The sequence below is a fragment of the Pipistrellus kuhlii genome, unplaced genomic scaffold (assembly GCF_014108245.1).
Source record: "Pipistrellus kuhlii isolate mPipKuh1 unplaced genomic scaffold, mPipKuh1.p scaffold_m20_p_1, whole genome shotgun sequence".
NCBI classification, from domain to species: domain Eukaryota; kingdom Metazoa; phylum Chordata; class Mammalia; order Chiroptera; family Vespertilionidae; genus Pipistrellus; species Pipistrellus kuhlii.
Window position 1 is genome coordinate 31,870,554 of NW_023425404.1, and position 25,868 is coordinate 31,896,421.

The 25,868-nt window shown below is 39.4% G+C and overlaps 1 protein-coding gene across 1 annotated transcript in view; it reads right to left on the reverse strand.

Moving 5' to 3' along the window:
- Positions 1-25,868, reverse strand: part of IQCH (IQ motif containing H) — a 197,268-nt gene that overhangs the window by 103,538 nt on the left and 67,862 nt on the right. Inside the window, exons 7-10 of the mRNA XM_036437981.2 lie at positions 25,294-25,422; positions 16,823-16,929; positions 14,981-15,013; positions 317-868 (exon numbers count right to left, since the gene is read on the reverse strand). Coding sequence (XP_036293874.1) covers positions 317-868; positions 14,981-15,013; positions 16,823-16,929; positions 25,294-25,422 — 821 coding nt within the window. The remainder of the gene's footprint in view (positions 1-316; positions 869-14,980; positions 15,014-16,822; positions 16,930-25,293; positions 25,423-25,868) is intronic.

The window sequence follows — 25,868 nt, forward strand, 5'->3', positions numbered from 1 at the left end:
GCAGAAAAGGTAATGCAGTTACACCATTGATTTTCTGACAGGATGACCATAGTCAAAGTGAAGGCACATTTCTCCTATAGAAAAATTGCAACAGATTTTGCAGATTCCTGGTTAGGACTAAAATATGATGTATGGTGCAAACAAACATAGTAGGGTTTGTGCATCACACGTGTGGAGGAGAGTGGAAGGTGAGGGGGGCTGAGGGGAAGGGTAGTTGGAGAGAGAAAGGAAAGATAGAGAGACAACTTATTGCAATCGTTCAAGCAAGAAATGTTTAGGGAAAGAGTCTGCCTTAACAGCTGGCAGCCTTGCGTGCCTTGGCTCGAATGCGGAAGTTCTGCAGGTGTCTTTCACGTGTCTCCTTCAGGACGTTCGTCAGCCGCGTCCTGTGGCAATGTAAGAGCCACGCAATGGCGATCACACCCGACGCCCACTTCTGCTGGCGAAAGATGTGGAAGTATCTTCTTGCTTTGAAGCATTTCCACGTGGCTTGGATCTTGCTGGCAGCATTTAGCGTTCCACCTTGCCCTTTGTATCTCTGCCCGGGAACAGTGAACATCTTTTGGACGGGAACAGGGTTCTCCACCACTGAGAGAAGGTCATTTTTGGTAAGTTTATTCTTCAGCTCAAACTCTGGAAGGAGGGCTACCAAGTTGTTCCCTTTGATTTTGACTTCTGGTATTGCATACTCCCTGAGTAACTTCTCGATGTGTTCCAAGAGAGAGAAAATGCTTCCCCAAGATAAGATAAAATGTGACTTGAATGCTATGAAGTCCGGGGCAGTGCTGTCTATGACGCCATCATAAATAAAAAAGTCGTGATCCCACGGTGATTTCAGAGCTTTAGAAGGTGGTGTGAATTTCAAGCTCTGTGGGAAGAAAATGTCCGAGATGAAATAGAATTATGATCTACCTTAAAGGAGTGGTCAAGAAATACACAATCACATTATCATTTACTACTCAATGGAGGGAAAATATAGATCCTACTTTTGATTTAATACCTATATGCCATAATATGAAAGTCTGGCAAGTATATATCATAAAACTCATTATCAAAAGAATATTTAGAGGTTGCTCAAAGCTATTATCATTTTTAATAAAAGTGTTATTTAATTGCTCAAAACTGATCATATATAAGTTGTGCATTTAGTTCACTTTGATGTGGCCAACTGACCCTATCATCTCTGCGATTTACTTTTTACGTATGCATGGATGGAAGCCAATCACTGCGTTCTTGTTCATAAGTTATCCACCAATCCTGAAAAGCAGAGTGAAGCCTTTCTTTGCAGGCTTGCTTTGTTTGTTTGTTTTTTGTTAACCTCATCTGAGAATTTTCCTTTCCCCATTGGTTTTCTTTAGAGAGAGTAGAAGGAAGTGATGGAGGGGGAGAGAGTGAAATGTTGATGTGAGAGAGACACATTGATTAGTTGCTCCCTGCACATGCCCCAGGTATATTCTCTTGACTGAGAATCAAACCCAAAACTCCCTGGGGTGCTGGCTGATGCTCTAACCACTTAGCCACATCAGCTAGGGCTTTTTACTATCTTTATGATAATTTCAAATATGCTCATCAAAGCTTTCCTGTCTATTCTGACATCTAACAGGTCCTCACTTTCTGGTGATTTGAAATTCTGCCACCTTCTCTTAATATCTAGGAGTGATTTTACAAAAAGCATTATGTTGTCTGTTATTACCATTGTCAAGGTTTCTTTTGATATATGTTCTTTTATTCTTAAATCTGGTGTCTTCGTATGGACATATCTGGAGCTATCCTCGGGTAGAATCTGAAATGACCTAACAAATAAAACCAAGGAAGCATTTGCTTCATTTTGTTCCTATCTATACTGATTTAATTGTAAGTCATGAAAAATACTACTTTTATTTTTACATGTTGAGATGGGTTCTCTAAGAATGGGATGATGGGTCAATGTTTTTCTTCTTTATACTTTTATGTATGAAGAAAGGCTGAGTAAATACTATCATCTATCTATCTATCTATCTATCTATCTATCTATCTAACTATCTATCTATCTATAAGCCTACGTGACCATTATACCCGAAATGACTGGAATGACCAGTTGACCGGTGGCTATGACACACACTTACCACCAGGGGGCAGATGCTCCATGCAGGAGCTACCCACTGGTGGTCAGTGTGCTCCCTACAGCCAAACAACCTCTCACAGTCCTTCTCCCTGGCCGGCCAATGTCCCGTGGCTCCTCCCCTTGTCCATCCACTGGCCAGCAAGCTCCAATCAGCCTGGCCTTGATTGGGACTGGCGAGATGGTCCTGATTAGCCCTGATCTCTAGCCAGTCCCCACCCATGCACGATTTCGTGCACTGGGCCTCTAGTTTAAAAATAAAATCAGAAGTAGTTTGGATTACAGCAGCAATATATGTTACACACATTAATAAAGGAATTCAGCAATGTAACAGGATACAAAGTTAACACTCAGAAACCAATGGCATTTTTATACACCAATAGTGAACTTACAGAAGGAGAAAATCCCATTTACCATTGCACCAAAAAAATTAAGATACCTACAAATAAATGTAATTAAGGAGGTAAAAGTCCTGTACTCAGAAAACTACAGGACACTGAAAAAAGAGATAGAGGAAGATATAAACAGATGGAAGAACATACAGTGTTCATGGATTGGTCGAATCTACATCAATAAATGGTCGTACTACCCAAATCAATCTATAGAGTTAATGCACTCCCCATTAAAATACCAATGGTATATTTCACAACCTTGAATGAACTCTCCAAAAATTCACCTGGAATAAAAAAAGACTTCAAATAGCTGCAACAATCCTGAGAAACAAGAACGAAGTAGGAGGGATTTCAATCCCAGATATCAAGTTCTATTAAAAAGCCACTATTCTCAAAACTGCCTGATACTGGCACAAGATCAGACATATAGACCAATGGAATAGGATAGAAAACCCAGAAATTGACCCAAACCATAGAGGAGGCAAGAGAATACGATTAGTCTAGATATTCTCTTCAATAAATTATGTTGGAAAAATTGTACAGATAGGTGCAAAAATAAATAAATAAATAAAACAAGGCCACCAACTTACACCATACACAAAATTAACTCAAAATGGATCAAGGACTTAAACATATGATGGGAAACCATAAAAATACTAGAGGAATCCACAGGCAGCAAAATCTCAAACATTTGCCAAAGCAATATTTTCACCTAAACAGCTCCTAGGGCAATGGAAACTAAAGGGAAAATAAACAAATGCAACTACATCAAAATAAAAAGTTTCTGCACAGCAAAAGAAACCATCTACAAAACAACAAGAAAGCCCTCTGCATGGGATAACATATTTGCCAATGTTAACTCTGATAAGGGTTTAATCTCCAACATTTACAGGAACTTCATACAACTTAACAAAAGGAAGATAAACAATCCAATCAAAAAGTGGGCAATGGCCCTAAATACATAGATACTTTTCGAAAGAAGACATACAGATGACCATGAAACATATGAAAACATGCTCAAAGTCACTAATCATCTGAGAGGTGCAAATCAAAAGGACAATGAGGTACCATCTCACACCTGTCAGAACAACAAATCAACAAATGGCAAGTGCTGATGAGGATGCAGAGAAAAAGGAACCCTCATGCACTGTTGGTGGGAATGCAGACTGGTGCAGCCACTGTGGAGAACAGTATGGAGTTTCCTCAAAAAACTGAAAATGGAACTTCCATTTGACCCAGGGATCCCACCTCTAGGAATATGTCCCAAGAAATTAGAAACACCAACAAGAAAGGATATATGCACCCCTATGTTCATAGCAGCATAATTTACAATGGCTAAGATTTAGAAACAGCCTAAAAGCCCATCAGCAAAAAACATTATGTGGTACCTCTACACAATGGAATACTATGCTGCTGTAAAAAGGAAGGAACTTCTACTATTTGCAACAGCATCGATAGACCTGGAGAGCATTATGCTAAGTGAAATAAGTCAGTCAGGGAAAGATAAATATCACATGATCTCACTCATTTGTGGAATATAATGAACAACATAAACTGATGAATAAAAACAGATCCAGAGACAGAGAAACATCAATCAGACTGTCAAACCTCAGAAGGAAGATAGGGGAGGGGAGGGAGAAGGGGGAGAGATTAGCCAAAGGACTTTTATGCATATAAGCATAACCAATGTGTCTGTGTCTGTTGACACAGACAACAGAGGGGTGAGGGCATGAGGAGGGAGGTTGCGGGGGTGGGTGGGTAATGAGGAGTTAAGGACACATATTTAATACACTAATCAATAAAGAAAAAAGAGAAAACTAAAGAAAAGAAAATTTTGTTATGTCCATATTCACTGTGAAACCATTGCATTTCCTTACTAAAACCTGTTGCACTGAAAAAATAGACACTTTGCCTACTGTCCAAATGTTCCTAATGGCCTGGGGGGTAAGGGCATATAGATGTTTCAGGCCCTGCCTTCTTTGCCATAAGCCAGGTATAAACTTACTGTGCTGACTACTTCTTGCTTATGGATTTAAGGAACAGATTGTCTTCAATATGTCAATGTTTCAGATGTATAAACTCATCTTTACCAAATTGTAAAATGATGCTGCTCTCTGCATTTTTAATAACTCAAAAAAAAAGGACCCAGTTAATGTATCAGTAACTATTATGCCACAGCTCTGTGTTGAGTATTACTATGTTAGAGACTATTCATGCTCTATTTTATTTCTAAAATGTCAACTAATACTAATAAATTCAAGGCAGAAAGCTATCAAAGAGAAAAGTAAGCCAAGACACAATAAAATATCAATACAATAAGGAAAGTTTCAAAATGTTGGATCACTAATAGCTCCAAACAGAGTCTCAAACAGCATCTGACATTGTCCTTGATTAGAGATTGAGATTCATAGCAGATCTACCTAGTACATAGACACAAACCCAAAGAGATTTAAAAAAAAAGCTCCAAATGGAAGAACAGAGAATTCTCCAGAAGAGATATATGAAATGGAGATATTAAATTTATTAGATATAGAGTTCAGAATAATGATGGAAAGGATACACGAGAAAAGACATAGTAACTATTAAATAAAGAATGACATAGTACTAATAAAGAACACATTGGAAGGAATACACAGCAGATTAGGGGAAGCTGAGGATTGGATCAGTGAATTAGAAGACAGGATAGAAAAAACAACAAAACTTAATCAGAGAACCAAAAAGAAAAAAAGAAAAATTGGGAGGACAGCTTAAGAGAGCTGTGGAACAACATGAAGTGTAACAATATTTTCATCATAGGAATATCAGAAGGTGAAGAAAGTGAGCAAGAGATAGAGAACCTGTTTGAAGAAATAATGGCAGAAAGCTTTCCTAACCTGGTGAAGGAAAAAGTCACACAAATTCAGGAAGCACAGAGAGCCCCATGCAAGAAGAATCTAAACAGGCCCACCCCCAGACACATCATAATTAAAATGTCAAAAATTAAAGACAAAGAATCCTAAAGGAAGCAAAAGCAATTTACTACCTAAAAAGAAGCTCCCATAAGGTGGTCAGGTGATTTCTCATCGGAAACTCTACAGGCCAGAAAGGAACTCCTGAATTATTCAAGGTAATAAAAAACAAGGATCTGAAACCAAGATTACTATATCCAGCAAGGCTATCATTCAAAATAGATGGTGCTTCCCAGATTAAAAAAAAAAAAAAAAAAAAAAAGCTAAAGAAGTTTTTTTACCATCAAATCAGCACTACAAGAAAATCTAAAGGAACTTCTGTAATAATAAGAAATATATAGAGAGAAACATAGGCATAAAGAATTAAAATGGCAATAGTAAGTACCTATCAATAATAACCTTAAATGTAAGACATAGAGTAGCTGAATGGATATGAATACATGATCCAAATATATGCTGTCTACAAGAGACCTACCTCAGAACAAAAGACTCGCACAGGATAAGAGTGAAGGGATGAAAAAAAATTTTCATGCAAATTGAAACAAAAAAAGTTGGGGCGGCAATACTCATATCTGACAAAATAGACTTCAAAATTAAGGCCATCACAAGAGACAATAAATGTCACTACATAATACTAAAGGTATTAATTGAACAAGGGATCTAACCCTGGTGAACATATAAGCACCCTAATGAAATCAGAAATGAAAGTGGTGAAGTAAAACTGACATCACAGAAATACAAAGGATTGTAAGAAAATACTATGAACAACTATATGCCAACAAGCTAGACAATGTACAATAGATGAAATGGGACAAATTCCTAGAAAAATACAATCTTCCAAAACTTAATCAGGAAGAATCAGAAAACCTGAAAAAGCCAATAACTAATGAAATTGAAGCAGTAATAATTAAAAAAAAAAAATTCTCAGCTAACAAAAGACCTGGTCTAGACAGCTTCGAGGGGAGTTTTACCAAACATTCAAAAAAGAATTAACATCTATTCTCTTTAAACTATTCCAAATTATCCAAGAGAAAGGGACACATCCAACCTCTTTTTATGAGGCCAGCATTATCCTAGTTCCAAAACCAGAGAAAAACACTACAAAGAAAAAGAATTTCAGGTTAATATTCCTGATGAATATAGACATTAAAATCCTCAACAAAATATTATCAAATTGGATCCAGCAATATATTAAAAAGATCATACACTATGACCAAGTGGGATTTATTCCAGGGATGCTAGGCTAGTATCATATTTGAAAATAAAATAAATGTGATACATAACAAACAAATGGAAAGACAAAGATCACATGATTATATCAATAGATGCAGAAAAAGCATTGGACAAAAGTCAACACCCATTTTTTATAAAAAATGCTAAGTGAAATAAGCCAGTCAGAGAAAAACAAGTATTATATTGTCTTACTCATATGTGGAATCTAACGAACAAAATAAACTGATGAACAAAATAGATCCAGAGACATGGAAGCATGGGACCGACTGTGGAATCTCAGGTGGGGTGGGTGAGTGAATGGGAAAAGATTAACCAAAGAACTTGTATGCATATATGTATCACCATGGACACAGACAATAGGGTGGTGAAGACCTAGGGTGGGGAAAGTGAGTGGGCTAGAAGCAGTCAATTGGGGAAAGAAATACTTGCAACAATAAAGATTCTTTTTATTTATTTTTTATATATTTTTTATTGATTTCAGAGAGGAAGACAGAGAGAGAGAGAGAGAGAGAGAGAGAGAGAGAGAGAGAGAGAGAGAGAGAGAAACATCAGTGATGAGAATCATTGATTGCCTGCCTCCTGCCTCCTCCTACTGGGAATCGAGCCTGCAACCCGGACATGTGCCCTTGACCAGAATTGCGCCCAGGACCCTTCAGTCCGCAGGCCAACGCTCTATCCCCTGAGCCAACTGGCTAGGGATAAACATTCTTTTTTTTAAAAGCATAATAAGCAAACATAGGAAATTAAAAAAAAAACAAAAAAACTTCACATTCTTTTTCTTTTCTTAGGTTCTAGGCAATGGAATTAATTATTATCAACTCAAGTATAAAAATACTAAAAAGCAAATGTTAAGCTCAAAGGAGGAAATTTCCTTGAACTTTAGAAGCTGACTTTAAATAGCAATGAGCTTTTTTTTATGCTATTAATTTAAGAGTTATCTATATCCTATATAATAAAAGAAATATGCAATTGACCGTACCTTCGCTACACCAAAGCCATGCCCACCAGCCAGTAAGAGTGAATATGCAAATTAACCCAACTGAGATGGCGGTTGATTTGCATATCAAGAAAATAAGCCAAGCGCTGCAGAAGGGAGCAAACTGCAGAGAAGCAAGCAAGTGGGGTGGGGGGAGAAGGAAGGGAAGCAGGAGGGGTGGGGAAAAGGGAGGGAAGCAGGCAGGGTGGTGGAGACCACAGCAGGAAGCCCTATTACAGGAATCTTCCTGCAACAGGCCTCTAGTATATATATTAGGCAAATATGCTAAGTCTCCGACAATCCAACTGGTTACTATGATGCGCACTAACCACAAGGGGGCAGATGGTCAATGCAGGAGCTGCTGAGTTGCAGTTACTTGGCATTAGCGGTACTTAGATGACACACCCTGAAACCAGAGAGGAGGGGGCCTTGTGATTGGGATCCACCTTTGGCCATGGGTTATGTTGTTGCTGGGGTGCTGTCGGCCCTGAATCTGGTTTACTGCACACTTGCAAGTGGCATGTGCTCCCACAGAAATGGCCATGGCTACATTTCTGCCTTCCTTTACAAATGGGTTCTGATAATGGAAACGTTTAAATTCAGAGAAGAATGACAGTGCTTTGTCAGTGAGAAACAGACATGCAAAATAATCACAGATGGACATGTATGGAGCTGGCTGGTCCTGCCAGTCCCATGTTTGATTCTGTCAATGAGACCCTGAGACTCCCACAGAAGTGCAGCTATGGACAGGAGATTTGCCAGAGAATCTGGTCTCCTTGGAAATGTTAAAAATATTTTGAAATTCCTTATTTTCACAGAGAGTTGTGTAGAATTGGGACCATCCTTGAAAAACGGAGCAACCTGGGAGCAGTTTATGAAAGGAGAGGACTTTTGAGTCTCTCTGGGACAGTACCTTTCCCTGGGGTAGTTCTAAGGCATCTACCTACATCAGCAAATGCTTTTCTGACCTTTATAAAGAACCAGGGCCCTACCCTGATTGGTTCAGTGGATAGAGCATCAGCCTGGGGACTGAAAGGTCGCAGGTTTGATTTCAGTCAAGGGCATGTACCTTGGTTGCAGGCACATCTCCAGTAGGAGGTGTGCAGGAGGCAGCTAATTATTATTTCTCTCTCATTGATGTTTCTAACTCTCTATCCCTCTCCCTTCATCTCTGTAAAAAAATCAATAAAATATAATTAATAATAATAATAAAAGAATCAGGGGCCTAGTGCATGAATTTATGTACCTTGAAAGGAAGTGTGGGCCATGAGGCTATGGTGGGCACAGGGGTGGGTCTTGGCCCATCCTCTGCACCCCCACTGGCCCTTCCTGTTGTGGTCTCCTGTCTCCTCTCTGCCAGAAGCCCCACTCCTGCTGCTGCAGCTCCCATGCATTGATGGCACCAGCTCCACTTGCACCCATGGCTAGCTCCCACCCTGCTCACACCTGCAGCCAGTGCTGGAGCTGCCTCTTGCACCCACTGCCAACACCCAGTGCCGGTCCCAAGTGCTCGGCACTGTCAGTGGGTATGAGCAGCAGCTGCTGCCCTGATTGCCCCTCAGGAGTAGGGAAAGGTGGAGAAGCCCTGAGGTACAATCAGGGCTGGCAGCCACTGCTCGTACCCACTGATGGCACCGAGTAATCGGGATTGGTGCTGGGTGCTAGCAACGGGTGCAAGCAGTGGGTGCAAGCTTCAGTTCCAGTGCCTGCAGCAGGTGTGAGCGGGGCCAGTGCCAGCACCAGCAACAGGTGCGAGCACCAGGTAGGACCGTGCCATGTAGGATTCAGTAACCACCAGTTGCTCACCCCAATGACAGCGATCAGTGCCCTGCCTTGGTCTGGCACTCCCACTCACCTACTCCACCATCCTGCCATGGCCGATGCCTGCTGATGGTCAGCACACATCATAGCAACCAATTGTTTGGTTGTACTGCCATTCAGTCTATTTGCATATTAGTCTTTTATTATATAGGATAGCTGTGGGGTGAGAATGAGGTTACAGAATTTAACAATGGCTCTCTGAGAACAAAGGGATTACACTTCCCTATCTTCTTGGATGATAGTCTAGTAAAGACCTGCTCTTAAAGGAAACACACTCTTGGACATCAAATAGACCACTCAGGCACGGGGAAGCTATGGGTTTGGAGTCAGCTAAAGCATAACTGTAGTACATCTGTCACAGAGAATGCCACACTTGGGAACACTTTAGACTTAGAGCAAGAAAAGACATGTCTCTCAAGAGAAAGACTTCCCAAATTAAAACAGTGCATCAGCATTGTGAGACCCATTGAGCAGGTAGAGACAAAGCTGTTTCACAGCCTGCTAGGAATAAGAGCCCTGATTAAAGGTCAGGCCATGCTTCAAGTTTTGGTTCCTTCTGCTATTCTTCCTTTACCATTCATCTCATGAACTTGTCTAGCCTGCCTCCCTCCCTCTCTTCCTTCCTTCCTTCCTTCCTTCCTTCCTTCCTTCCTTCCTCCTTCCTTCCTTCCTCCCTTCCCCCCTCCCTCCCTCCCTCCCTCCCTCCCTCCCTCCCTCCCTCCCTCCCTCCCTCCCTCCTCCCTCCCTCCCTCCCTCCCTTCCTTCCTTCCTTCCTTCCTTCCTTCCTTCCTTCCTTCCTTCCTTCCTTCCTTTCTTCCTTCCTTCCTTCCCTCTCTTTCCTTCTCTCTTTTCCTCTTCTTCCTTGCACCCTCCTCCCCTCCCTTCTTTTTGGTTTAAGTTATGCAGTTCTCCCAATGTAATGTCACTTGACTCATTGCTTCCTTCTAGTGGGGATAGCTCTCTGCTCCATACAGAGCCCAAACCTGTAGCCATGGCCTAATTATTAGTATCCTGCTCTCACTGAGTCAACTAGCTGGGAAATGCTCTTCTTCATTTGCAAAGTGTAATCACTAGTGAGGGAACTTTGAGAGTTTCTGGAGCAGTTGTTTAGGGAAAATTCTAAGTCTAAAACAAATAGCAGGAAGCAGGATGCTGACTACATATGCTAGATGTGAAGCCAAAAAGGCAGGCCCAATGTGATCTAAAATTTAGAAATAAGTGCCACGAAGGAAAATTCCAGAAGAAAAGGGCATGTATTTCTAAGCTGAAGGTTTTTATGAAAAATGTTCTTTTTATACATGGGGACAGCATGTGGATGTAATATTAAACTGGAGTCGGGGATCTCTAAATTAGATATAACCAAGATCTCTTGGTGGAAGATGGTCAAGTACTTGGGACAATCCAAAGTGGATAATATCTTTAGAGAATGATTTGCTTAGAAGGGTAGACTAACTTACTTTTGGATCTATAAGCCCATGTGCACATATTCAAACACCAAACACATCCATTACTAATCAGCCTCGCTCGCGGTGGGCAAAATTCGGCTTGAGAGCCATATGCAGCTCTTTGGCCCCTTGAGTGTGGCTCTTCAAATGTCACGGCCTGGGCGAGTCTATTTTGAAGAAGTGGCGTTAGAAGAAGTTTAAGTTTAAAAAATTTGGCTCTCAAAAGAAATTTCAACCGTTGTACTGTTGATATTTGGCTCTGTTGACTAATGAGTTTGCCGACCCCTGGCCTAGGCAGTTCCATTGTGTGGAAGAGAAGAGTTCCTCCCAGCATCGCAGCTCCACGTGAGAGCCCAGCTCAGAGTAAGAGTGGAGTGACCCTCGGAGATGAGTCTTCATTCTTCTCTGAAGACCAGAGACACCATCTGTCGGGCCTGCTCTTTAATGTTTGTTGAGGGTCCACAATGTGTTGAGTTTTGTACAGAACAGGTGTCAAGACCTCAGCTTAGTAAAATGTTAGAAAGAGACGTATAATATTAGATAGATTAGCTGACTAAACAGGATAAGGACTCGGCATAATCACAGTCCTGAATTTGAAAGCGTGAGGGATCCTGAAGGTCATCGGCCTCGCCTGTGACTCCCAGGGAAATAGCCTTACTAATCTGAAGGTCTTACTAACCTGGAGTCAAGGCCAGCTCTCTCACTATATATTAAGTATGTAAGACTAGTGTCCTTATAAGAAGAGACAAAAGAGAGATGATCTCTCTCTAGAAAGAAAGCAGCCATTGCCAAATCAGGAAGAGAGCTCTCACCAGAAGCTCCCTCCAGAACTGTGAGCAGTAAGTGGTTGTTGTTCATGTTGCTCTCTACGGTGTTTTGTTATGGCAGCCTGAGCTGACTAAGACAACATCCTCTTTGAGCCTAATCCTTCCCGTTTGTAAAAATAAGAGGTTCCTATAGAGCTGCTGTGATGATCATAATAAGTGTGAAGAACCTTGCACAGTGTCTCATCTCAATCTGCATGGTTATAGATAAGGAAACTGAGGCTCAAAGAGATTAGGTGACTTGCCCAAGATCACAGAGCTAGGATATTTAACAATAAAAAACTCCCACTGATGTGGTCAAATCTTATTACAGAAATAGGGTGAAATGAGACTATTGGGGGTAGGGGGTAAGTAATATGATCAATGTCACATCTGTTGCTTGATTAAAATATTCAGCTGACTTACCTATAAAATAATCACAGTTTTCTAGAAAGAGTTTAAGGGGATATGTTTGGAAAATAATAAAGGAACCAACAATAAGACAAGATGACTAAGAAAAGTAAGACCCTAAATTTGACATTAAAATGTAATCATTCAAACCTATTCCTTCTACACTAAAGGAAATTAATTTTATAGCGGCTGTATGGTTTAGGAGATATAATTTTCTTTTGTTTGTTTCTTCTTCTTTTATTTGAAACATTTTGAAAATACAGAAAAGTATAGAGATAGATATTAAAAACTACCATGGACACATGTTAATCTTTTGTCATCTTTGTTCCATATATAATATATATATATTTCCAAGGCTCATAAATATAAGGAACCATGTTACAGAGTCCAGTACCTTTAATCACAAGAATCTCCACAAGGATGAATGGGGGTGTACTGTGAGGCTCTAATGTTAGATAATACAGGATATATATCACATATAACATACATATGTATCTTAAGCAAAGAAGACAAAAACATATACATTTTTAATATTTAAAAAATGTAGTACAGCCAAAACCGGTTTTCACTCAGTGGATAGAGCGTCAGCCTGCGGACTGAAGGGTCCCAGATTCGAATCTGGTCAAGGGCATGTACCTTGGATGCAGGCACATCCCCAGTAGGCGTATGCAGAAGGCAGCTGGTCGATGTTTCTCTCTCATCAATGTTTCTAGCTCTCTATCCCTCTCTCCCTTCCTCTCTGTAAAAAAATCAATAAAATACATTAAAAAAATGTAGTACATTTAATATGTTTATAATTATTTATAACTTAAATTTAAATGTATTTTAAATTATTTATATATTTATATATGCATTTAAATAAAATAAACATCACATTAGGTACAATAGATGTCTTCTCTATATTCCTTTTTTGCCCATTCCCAGAAGCAAACATGCTCATGAATTTAACCTAGACCCTTATGTCCACTAAATATATTTATTTGCTTGCTTATCATATCCATAAAATATATTTTTATTATCAAAAGTATCAATTAAAATTAATTGGATCTTAACACAGTTGTAAACATGACTGCCCTGAGATGATAAAAAGATTTGTTTGCTGAGAGGCAATTTTATCAACTTCGAACCTTTAAACTAGATTCCTGAAAATAGAGGCCTCAGATGTCTTGAGGCTACAACTCTGCTGCAGTTTATTATCTTACTAGAAAATTACTAGAAATTACTACAAACTCTGCTGCAGTTTATTATCTTACTAGAGGCTTGGTGCACGGATTCGTGAATGGGTGGGGTTCCTCAGCCTGGCCAGCCATAGGCTCAGGTAACCAGGGCCGGCTGAGGCAGTGGCAGCAGCAGAGGTGTGATGGGTGTCTGTCGCCTTCCCCTGATCACCGGGTTGCCTCCCGTGCCTGAGGGCTCCTCGACTGTGAGAGGGGGCAGGCCGGGCTGAGGGACCCCCCCTCACTCCAGTTCATGAATTTTCATGTACCTTCTGCATAGAGATGTTGTGAAAATGATATGTCCCATGGAAAGCATTAGGAACGTTGCCCAAAGTGTGTGGGAAGAGTTGACAACCTGGGATGTGGAGGGGCCACAAACTTTGGAACTTCCCCTGTCATCTGGATCCTCTGTAGCTCCTTCCCAGCTATGTGGGCTATGAGTATGGCAGGTGCTTGGTGCCATGCCCTAAGAACATGCCCAATCAACATTACCTGTTGTAAATATTTCAAATAAATAATACCTTAGTATTCCTAAAGCACACCCTGTTTTTAAATGCAGAAGCAAGCTCACAATTTCCTCACAGCAAGAAGTCAAGGGGAGCAGGAGGAAGGATTTAATTGCATTGATTAGTTTATCTAGAAGCCATTTATCTATGTTTAGGACTGTACATGCTGCTGTGTTTAGTCACAGCTCTGCATAATTATAAGGAGACCCAAAAAGTGGGATATTTTTCTTTGGAAAGGGTGGCTAAGCTCCCTTTGAAATTCTTACTGCCAAGATAAAAAGGAGACCTGGAAGATGCTCTTTAAAATAGACCAAGGAATTACGGTAACAAGTGCTTTGTCGTCCCAAAGCTCTTCCACACGTGACATCAACTCCTCACACTCTCACAGCAACCCTGTGGGGACGATGGTGTTATTCCCACTTGTCAGAGGAGGGAAGGGAGGCACAGAGAATCTCAGTGACTTGCTGAAAGTTCCTCTATTAGAAAGAGGAGAAGCCAGCTCTTTGCTGCTTCAAGTTCAGAATTTTTATTACCCACGCATGGCCCGTGGAATGTTCCTGGCTGGCATGCACTTGCTGCATTGTGGGGACTATTTCATTTTTCCAAATTGTTACCTTATTTGTTTTAGTTTAGCTCTAAATCCACTACCATTACTTGTTACGTCATATGGGCAGTGTGTGTGTGTGTGTGTGTGTGTGTGTGTGTGTGTGTGTTTGTGAATGCATACACATACACACATCCATATACACAATAGGGGACAACTGGGTGTGTTTTTTTTTCTTTTTATTTCAGTTTTATATTTTATTTCTTTAAAAGATGAAAATCTTAGATTGAGGTTGAAGACTATGTGATTCAACCAAATTTTGAGTATGCTAAGGGCATTTTTGGACTGAAGCCTGAGAAGTAATTCAGTCCCAACAGAGGGGAAACAATTATTTTCCCCTTTAAATGAACCATCTCCCCCCTTGAAAACATGATGTAATTTTTTTTTCCACAAAAGAAGAGCAAAGAATTTTTGTTACCATCTCCAGCTGTCCAACTTGCCTCCCATATTTCTGCCCTGCAGCAAAAGGAAGGGACATCAGGTGACAGACCCCAAATTTCCACTAGTCACACAAATTACCCACCTTCCTCTCCATAGATGGTCTTTTGCCTTTCCCCTGCAATGAACAATGAGACTCGGTTTAAATCAAAATGACTCTCATCAGCAATTTTACAAAACAAATAGAAGGCACAGCCTCCCTTCCCCTCCCCCCACGCCCCAGCTTGCCCTGCTGGGCCAGCCTGTTCGCTTTTCCGTGCAGGCAAAGGAGCTAACCACCAGGAAGACCTTTCCCACCTCAGACAATGATGCTCAGCCTGCCAGTGGCTCTGTTTACTTAGAAGAAAGAGCCTGACAAAGTAAATGTTTACAAAAACAACTATACCCAGATGCCAAGCCCCCCTTCTGGGGGACCCGTGGAGCAATATTTACAAGAAAGGGCTTCTCGGTGTGGCACCGCACTGCCCAGTGGCGGGCACGGATCCCAGGTCTGTCCCGGCTCTGTCTCGAGGCCAGCCATATCACAGTCTCTCTCTTGGCCTTCTAACTTCCACAGAGTGTATGAATAATTACATTTACTGCCGAAGCGTCAGTTAAAAGAGTACCAATCTGGGACACAAAGGAATCTTTAACTATGACTGCTTCTAGCAGGAGGGAAAATGCTTCGTGAGGTCGATAGAAAATTAGAGGCAGGCTTAATTAGTACTTAGAAAATGTCATTCTTTAAAAAAAAAAAAAATGTTTACGTGTTTAATTCTTTCAGCTTACCGCTGCAGACCTAGCCATCGTTGTATTGCCCGTAGATCTGTATCTGCAAAACGGTGGGACCTGGGAGCTACACACGGTGAGAACCGGAACAGGTGCCCGCTTGTTCCCATTACACACATTAGCCCGTGGCCTGCGCACAGCCTGTTAAACAGCTGACTCTGAAACAATAATGGTGCAGGCCAAACGCTAGCCTGGGGGCCTGTCTGTCTTGGGATTTGGCCATTTACATTGAATTTTTTTTTAACTGACAGTTTTCATGAAACACAAATATTTGCCATGGCAACTGGAGTGTCACATGACATGCTGCTACATAAACAGCGTGGAAACCTAAGAGGAAACAGCCGAGCAGAGCTGCAAATACGGTGAAAACATCTTGAGAAGGATCCGGGCTTTAAGGTCTGGGAAGAGCAGGTAACAGTCTACAATGTAGACACAGTAGGATTAATTTTTTCTATGACATTTTGATTTCTCTCTTTTTTTTTTTTTTTTTTTTTCTTTTTGTATTTTTTTTTTTTTTTTTTTTTTTTTAAATGGGAGCAGCTGTAAACATGACCACATCGGGTAAGGCCAGAAAAAGACACTGCCAGCTGTCTCCTTTCTATGGTGAAAAGTCTCAATTATCACAGGTCTGTCTGAGGCCATCAACATAAGAAGGCAAGCTACAAAAGCCCAGCACCTTTAGGCCGAGAGACTCTCCATGAGGATGAATGTGTTGTACTGTGAGGTCCCAGTGTCAGAGAATATAAAATTCCTTCCTCAGTAAGGCACCCGTGCAAAATTGGAGAACTTGCTTTTTTATCCTTGGCTTCAAGACCAGTGAAAGACAGCAAGACCTCACAATGATATACACTACGCAGCACAAATTTGGGTATAAAGCAATCGCTGTTGTGTTCTGACTCCAGGACTCTCATCAGCTAGCAGTATAGGTTGACCCAATCATTTAATCTCTCAATAATTTGACACAACTGATTACGTCACAGCAGAGGTTCTTATATAACAATCTCTGCTTTTAAACATCAAATGCATCCCAGAATCAACTGAAACAGTACTTATTTCTATGTGAAAGGTATAATTCTATAAGATATATGATTACTATAAATCTCACTGAGACTATTATAAAGAAGAACAATTTTCTTTCATTCGCTGGGAATATGAATACCTTTGCTTTTGGTTTCTTGGGGGAGGTCTTCCTCGCTGCTCTTGGAGTCGGCTTTGGTTTTTGAGTTGCAGACAAGGGGGCCATGGATGGAGCCAGCACCAAGTTAACTGTTTCAGAAAGAAAGGCCGAGTCCTTGGGTTAATGCTATTGGGTTTGCACCTTGAAAGTAAAATGGTTCTATCACCCATTGACTGTTCACTGTCAGCCTTTCCAATATCAATTCAATGAAACATTTGTGATCATTGACTTCAGAAGGAAAGCAAGAAGCATGGGATAATAGCAATTCCATCAGAGTACAAGGTCAGCTCGCCTTCTGCAAACTGCCTAGGTGAGAAGGCACATTTTAAAAGCAGGCAAATTAGAGAGTACTCGTTGTTTTATAAAATGTTTCCCTGAAAGATTTCTTTAAGTAGCCAAGTTCATTTAAAAGGTCAATTATTATAATTACATATGATGGACTATTCTATTGTGTAGTTGTTAAAAAAATGATTCTAGAGAATTTAAATGGCTTGGGGAAATAATGCAAGTGAAAAATACAATAACTATTACGTTTTGAAATTCATTAAGTCTAGAAGCAACAACTTTTGGAGAACACATCTAGTCCATCGCTTCTAGCTCATGTGTAGCATGTAGGCCCACATACTAGTCAATTCTTGGGAGAGAAATCATATCCCTCCTGTTGTCTGCAGCAAACCCGTCATCTGTCCTTTATAAACAGCCTGACAGTTTCAGGAGAGAAAAATCATTACACTACTCTTTCCAAGAAAAAAGAACAAATAATTTATTTAAGTAGTTGGTTGAGTCAAATAAATGAGGCTTCCTTCAACGCACTTCCTTAGTCCACCCCTTTTCTGTCAATTTTTAGCAACAATCTTAGGAAGACTTGACAGTTGTTGATCAAAATCAGCACAACAGTGTACAATTCAGAACCCCATACCTTGAGAACTCAGTTCTCTCACATTGCCTCAAGTGGGGTGCAAGGAATATCTTCAGCCATCTCTTAAAAATTAGCAGCAATTCTAGACTCTCATCAGTAAAAATCAACTCTGCAATGGTGATTTGTTTGTTGCATTGGACTAACCCAAGTTTACCCCTTTTCTGGTTTCCCTGGCTTCTGGTGAGCCTCCCTGACTGTGAGGAGTCTGGGCACTTGGCTGTAGTGTGTGAAGACTCCATCTTAAGCCTACAAGTTTGAGCCTGGACCTCTGAGCTCTTCTGCCCTGTGGTCCACTTGGACTAGGCCTTCCCTCCTCTCAAAGCCGGTCTACACCCAGACTGCTTTGAATCCAGAGAGGTACCCTTTTATAAGGCTTGTTATTCCTATATTTGCAGTCTCAGTTCACATTTTTTTGTTGTTTATCTTCACTCAAGAATTTTTACTTTGATTTTTAAAAGAGAGTGAAAGGGAGGGAAAGAGACATTACGATGTGGGAGAGACACATCCATTAGTTGTCTCCCATGCTGCCATGATCAGGGCCAGGAAATGAACCCGAGACACTTCAACCCATGGACCGATGCTCTTTTCGCTGAGCAAAACCTGCTAGGGCTCAGTTCACTTTTTAATTTTCAGGATCTTGCAGCCATGTGAAATTTAAGTTCCCCTATGGAGACTAAGTAGCAGCTAACAAATTTTCAAGTGGACGTAAGTTAAAAAGTAAGATGTTAACAAAATTTGGTAGGATAAAAATCTAAAAATATTTGTAATTATACATGGGTAATAATATCTCTACAAAACTCTTAAAGTTTTTCTTAGTCACCTGCAGAAATCCTGTCACTAAATTATAACTTCAGGTAGCCTTGGATTGTATGGGACACATGCAATTGAAGAATGTGTCTGTATTTTCAGCAAAATAGTACCCTAAGGTATTTCAAATTCTGCTATTCAATTTCCCTTTGGAAAAGTCTATGATAAATTTTGCCAGTGTTACTGTCAGGAGGAAAAATACTAGTCTTTCTGGTAAAACTGGTATGTCTCTGTGGCTGTTAGAGAAATGTGTCTGTCAAGTAGCCACCCCTTTCTTTGCAGGTTTTAGAACCTCACTTTTTTCAGGGTAATAATATGCCCAGCACCTAGGATTAGCTGTTGAGAAAAACAAATAAATAACAAACAAATCATTTTTTTCAAGGACACATAGTTGAATACTTAATAGCATTTTACTATAAGTATGACCTGATATGAAATATGGTAATTTTTAAACAAAGAACAGAATTTTCATGAATGGCTTAGACCAAGTATAACTTATACTTAGTATATAGTGTAAGTAGGTCCCAAATCCTAATCCTAACCCTGTCCCTGGACATTCATTTTTCTAGCCTTTCCTGTAGCTAACAGTGGCCATGTGACCAGTGAGTTGTAAGGGGAGGTCCATCCAGGTGTATCCACTATTTTCCCCTCTTTCTGCCTGCAAGGTGTACATTAAGGCCCAGATCTGCAAGAGCCCCTGAAGCCAAGAGGTAGCAAACATGAGGATGAACTCTAACAGCCTCAAGACTTCGAAGCAGAAAGACAGCCCTTAACAACTGTATTGATCAAGCACCACCAGCCCTAGACTGCCTCCTTCCTGACTTGTTACGTGGGAGACAAATGAACCTCATTATTTTAAGCCACCAGTAGTTATGGTTGCTGATATATGCAGACACATGCATTACTGACTGGCACCCCTTCCTCTTTATCTTATTGCATGTGCTGGGGCCTCAAGGACAGTGTTCAATAGTGGTGGCAGTAATGGCCTGCTGGGAACCAATTCCAGCATGTCATAATTACAAGAGCTTCACCAAAAGGTTGGTGAAGCTTGGGGGGCTTTCCAATAACCTGTTGGAAACGGCTAAGGCACTTCCTCCAAACCTGAATAGGACTGTTAACTGCCAGACAGCTCAGGGTATTTTATTGCCTCCTGTTGACCAAACACCTGAACAGCTGTAGGCTATTTCCCAAACTGACAATGCTTCTGTACCTTTTGAAACCTTACCCTTTGAAGTATATATATCCACCTTGCCTTAGGACAAATTGTATTAAATAAATAGCATGGGTCCTTAGTCTTCAGTTCCTTTACCTGAAGATCCTCTGACCTCAATGCCTTTCAAAATTATCTTTCGTCTTTGGACTCCTTCTTGAATCTATGCATCAGCCCCTTTCTCCAGAATGCTGAACCCTTTGTAAGGCTGGGACAAGAACCCTGGTCATCCTTGAACTACTTTTAATGGAGAAATAGAATGCTTCTAAAGTTTCTCTACTGAGATTATTGTTTGTTCTGGGGTTTTGGTTGAAAACAATAATCAGGTTCAGAATATTCCCTTCTACTTCTACTCTGCCCAGAGATTCCCCCTCCCTCTATTCTTATCATTAATGTTGAATTATATTGAATGACTTCTTTTTCAATTTGGCATATATTGAAATAATCATTGGGTTTATTTTTTTAAATCTGTTACTATGATGAATTATATTACTATATTTTTCTAAAATTCTTCCTTGATCATGGTGAATTTTTAAAATACTGCTAACTTTTATTTAAAATGTTTGCCTCTATGTTCCTGAGATTGATCTCTCTTTATTTTAAAAAATATTTTTAAAATTAATTTTGGAAAGCAAGGGAGAGATAAAAACATCAATGATGAGAGAAAATCATTGATCGGCTGCAACTTATATTAATTTTTGCAACATATCTTTCTAGGAAAATTTTCATTTCATTTAAAAAATATTGATATAAAGTTACCATACTATGACTTAAAAATATTCTATGTATCTGTAGTATCTTTTTTATTTAAATATTATTTATTTGTGACTTTATTTAAAAAGTCAACTTTTTTGAGAGCTTAATTGGCAAAATTGTAAGATATTTTAAGTGTACATTGTGGTGATTTGATATGTGTACCCAGTGTGAAAGGATGTCCTCCATCTAGTTAGTTAACATGTCCATCACCTCACATGTTTAACTTTTCCTTATTAGTGAGAACATTTAAGTTCTACTCTCTTAGCAGATTTCAATTATACAATACAGTATATCTACTATAAACTATAGTTACCATGTTTCACATGTGATCTTCAGACATTATTCATCTTATAACTGAAGGTTTGCATTCTTTTACCAACTTTTTTCCCTACCTCTTTATATTGTGAGCAATTACTTTTCTATTCTGTTTCTATGAGTTTGGTTTCTTTTTTAAGATTCCACATATAAGTGGTACCATTCAGTATTTGTTTCTCTGTCTTATTTTACTTAGTATAATGCCCTCGATTCAGCCATGTTGTCACAAAAGGCAGGATCTTTATTTTTTAGTTGATATACATATATGTATATGCATATATCTTTGATATACATCTATCAATATCTATCTATCTATCTATCTATCTATCTATCTATCTATCTATCTATCTATCAACAGATACTCATGTTATATCCACACCTTGGCTATGTGCATAATGCTGCAATGAACATTGGGTACAGACATCACTCAAGATAATCACTCCATTTTCTTTGGATAAGTACTTAGAAATGGGATTGGTGGATCATATGGTCGTTCTATTTTTAATTTCTTGAGGAACATATTTATTGTTTCCCATAGTGGCTGTACCAGTTTACATTCCCACCAACAGTGGACACTGGTTCTCTTTTCACCACATCCTTGCTGGTATTTGTTATTTCTTGTCCTTTTGACGATAGCCATCCTAACAGGTGTGAGGTGATGGCTCATGGTGGTTTTGATTTGCATTTCTCTGATGAGCACCTTTCCATGTCCCTGTTGGCCATAAGTTTGTAGTCTTTGGAAAAATGTCTATTCAGGTCCTTTGCCCATTTTTTAATTGGGATATTTATTTTTTTGCTATTGGGTTTTATGAATTTTTTTTATATATTTTGTATATTATCCCTTTATCAGATATGTGGTTTGTACATATTGTATCCCATTCCTTAAGCTGCCTTTTCATTTTGTTGGTGTTTTCCTTTGCTGTGCTTGAAGAGTTCTAGTTTGATATAGGCCTACTTGTTTATTTTTGTTGTTGTTGCCGTTGCTTTTGGTGTCATATCCAAAAATCATTACCAAGACCTCACCTCCATATACTTTTTTCTAGCAGTTTTATAGCTTCAGGTCTTATGTTTAAGTCTTTAATAAATTTTGAGTTGATTTATGTATATGGTATAAGATAAGGATCAAGCTTCATTTCTTTCTCTCTCCTTGTGAATCTACAATTATCTCAAATTCAAAAGTTTAATTAGCCCTAGCTGGTTTATCTCAGTGGTTAGAGTGTCAGCCTGCAGACTGAAGGGTCCCAGGTTCGGTTCTGATCAAGGGCATGTACCTTGGTTGCGGGCACATCCTCAGTAGGAGGTGTGTGGGAGGCAGCTGTTCTATGTTTCTCTCCCATCAATGTTTCTAACTCTCTATCCCTCTCTCTTCCTCTCTGTAAAAAAAAAAATAAATAAAAATAAATAAAAAATATTTTTTTAAAGTTTAATTAAAAAAGACACCAGTAGGAATATGAAATGCCAAGTCATAGAGATAATTGTTTGTAATTCATATAACTGATAAAAGATTAGTATCCAGAATTTATAGTTAATTCCTATAAATAACTAAGAAAAATAAATACAACTTTTTTTTTCTTGCTTAATCCTCACCTGAGAATATTTTTTTCATTACTTTTTAGAGAGAGTACAAGGGAGGGAGGGAATAAAAGGGGAGAGAGAGAGAGAGAGAGGGAAGAGAGAGGAGAGGAGGGGAGGAGAGGGGAGGGGAGGGGAGGAGAGGGGAGGGGAGGGGAGGGAAGAAACTCTCCTGTATGCACCCTGTCTGAGGATGGGACCTTCAGCTCATGTGCACAGGCCTAAACCCTAACCACTTAGTCACACTGGCCAGGGCTACAATGCATTAAAAAAAAAGAGGTTAAAGTCTTAATTTACCTTTGAAAAGAATATACTCAAATGACCAGTTCAGATCAGAAAACTGCTCAACATTATTGGTCATTAGGGAAAGAAAAATTAAACCCACAAAGAGATACCACAACAGACTTGTCAGGATGGCTAAATTTTAAAAATAAATGAACCCCAAATGTCAAGTGATGACAAAGATATATATTATCTTGAATTCTCAAATACTGCTAGCAGGAAAATAAATCAATATTACCATTTTGGACAACAGTTTGGCAATATCTACTTAAATCTGTGCTTATGTTACCCTACGACTCAGCAATTCTACTTTTTATATGAATCCAACAACAGTACATACATATTGCATTCAAAGGCATGTACAAGAATGTTCATAGTACAATAGTATTATTCCTAATAGTTCTATGGTATAAACCACTGACATTCCCATCATTAATAGAATGTATACAAAATTGGGGCATATTCATACATACTCATTCATTCATACAGCCAAACATATTTATCCTAATGCCTCTCTTTCCCTCAGTCCTGTCCATCAGTCAGTCCTCAGGGCTCTGCCTCCAAAATGTAACCTGAATTTGTTCACTTCCCTCCATATCTACTGATTTCATCCTCCTCAAACCCACTATAACTCCTCATGGGAATTACCATAATAGCCTTTTTACTAGTCTTCTTGCTTCCACTAATTCTCCACTATGGTTCATTATCTGTCAAACAGCCAGAATAATCTTATCAAAACATAAATCAGATCACATCATCCTGTTTAAAAACAGCATTTAGTTTCATTGATTATTTCTCTTGTCCTCTTAGTCTCTATTTCATTTATTTTCACTCTGATCTTTCTTAGTGTTTAATCATGTTTAACATGAAATCCTCAGACATTATTCATCTTACAACTAACATTAAAAAACAAACAAACCTAAAATATCAAGTGATCACAAAGATATATATCATTTAGTGCTTTCAGTGGGTTCTCATTGTAATTAGGATTAAATCCAACTCATCATAGTTTGAAAGGCTGCCATTCTGGTTCTGGTATAGTCTAAGATGTTGTTTAAAAAGAAAGATCAGAAAATAAACTGAGTGGTTTAAACAAGTTACGAGTTTATTTTTCTCTCATACATGAGTCAAAAGGAAGATGGTCTGAGGTTGTCAGGTCAACTCTGCCAAACTCAGCATGGAGTTCCCTCTATGGCTCCAACATGCTTGCCCATCACTTCTACATCCCAGCTAGCCAGAAAGAGGAAAGGAAAAGGGGAGATAGTGCTCCCTCTTTCATAAGGACACAGCCCAGAAATTTCCCTTTCCATGTGTGCTTATATTCTCACTGTCCAGAACCGGGCCACCTGGTACACCTCGCTAAAAGGAAGCCTGGGAAATGTAGTCTAGCCAAGCAGACCTGTGCCCACCCACAATTCTATTACTGTGAAAGTAGAGAAGAATGAATATGGAGAACTATTCATAGTCTCTGCTCTAACCTATATCATGTCATCCCTCTCTACCTCTCCAGCCTCATCTCCTTTCTCTCTCTCCCTTGCTGTTGGCCCTTCAGCCATACTAGACTTCTTACTCATTCTCTCCTTAATCCTCAAGTCTTTTGTGCTTGTGCTATCCTATATCTGGAATGCTCTTTCTTAAGTCTTTACATGATTGGGTCCTTCTTATTTGGATCTAAACTCAAACCTCAGAAAATCTTCTGAGAGGCATTCACTGACTCTTCCCTCACAAGCAAAGTAACCATCTCTTATAACTCTCTAACCCATGTTATTTTATTTCTAATGCTTACTTATTATTTATTGCTTGTGTTTAAATTCTCATTTACTTACCTGGTTATTATCTGTACCTCCCACTAGAAGAATGCTAAGTACCACAAGAGCAGAAATGTCTGACTTTTTCTCTGTTGGGTTCTCAGGACCTAAATGCTACCTCAGATAAGGCAAGTATTCAACAACTATTAGTATTTGTTGAAAAAATGAACTGATTTAGCCAAAACCCCTCATTTCAAAACTGGGAAAGCTGAGGTCCAGAGAAAGTAAATCACAGAATGCAATATGTAGATGATGTATCAAAGAAATTTATATAATTTTATTAACTAATGACAGCCCAATAAATGTGATTAAAAAATAAAAAGATAGCAAATGACTTGCCTGAGGTTCTGTAACTAAGTAGTAGATTCTGGCCTTTCCTGAGCACCCGATTCCATGTAGCCTCCTCTTTGAAGTCTTCTTTTAGCATCTCAAGCCCTCAATTGTCATTGCTCTGAGCTCATACAGCGTTAGACTTTAACATCCCTTTGGTTTTTATCCTCTACTACTTTGTATTGGTATTTATCCTTGTCTGTCTTGTTTTCCCAACCATACTGCAAGCCCCTTGAATATCCCAACCTTCTAACACACAGAGAACAGAGGCCCTGAGTGGGTATTCTACAAGGAGACTAAAGTTACAAGGAGACTCAGTAAAGTGAAACTCAGAATGATTACAACTTTCCTCTTGACTTACTATCGAAGGTAAGAGTTGGATACTGATGACTAGATTTGGGTGGGAGGTAGTTTCTAGTGTCCCCGGCTAAGCACATCAGCCAGGCTGTCTTACCGGCAGGTGCACTCTTATGTGATTCACCAAATTTATGCAGAGGAGCAGCTCTGGGTGCAATGGGTGGATTCTGTAAGGTAATCTTTGCTGTTGGTGGAATCAATCCTCGTTCTATCATACTTAAAATCCCTAAAAAGGAAGGTTAGAAGAATATGAGTTTAACTTTAAGCATTTTCCCAAAGACTTAGCTCTATACATTTCACAAGTGTAACTTACTGATTTCATCATCTTAATCCTTTGCATGAAAAAATAGCTACATTATCTGTTTATTTAAGCCTAAAGTTCCAATCCAAGAAAAAAAAATGACATTTCCAATAATGGCAAAATGAAATAAACTTGTACTGAGATCATTTCATTTTAAGGTAGAAATATAATTTCAAAGCAAACTTCAACTTTTCATACTTATGACATTTTCAAGGTTTGATAATATTAGAGGCCCGGTGTACAAAATGTGTGTATGGGCGTGTCCCTCAGCACAGCCTGCAATCTCTCCAATCTGGGACCCCTAGAGGGATGTCTGACTGCCCAGTGGGATTGGGCCTACACAGGCAGTCAGACATCCCTCTCACAATCCA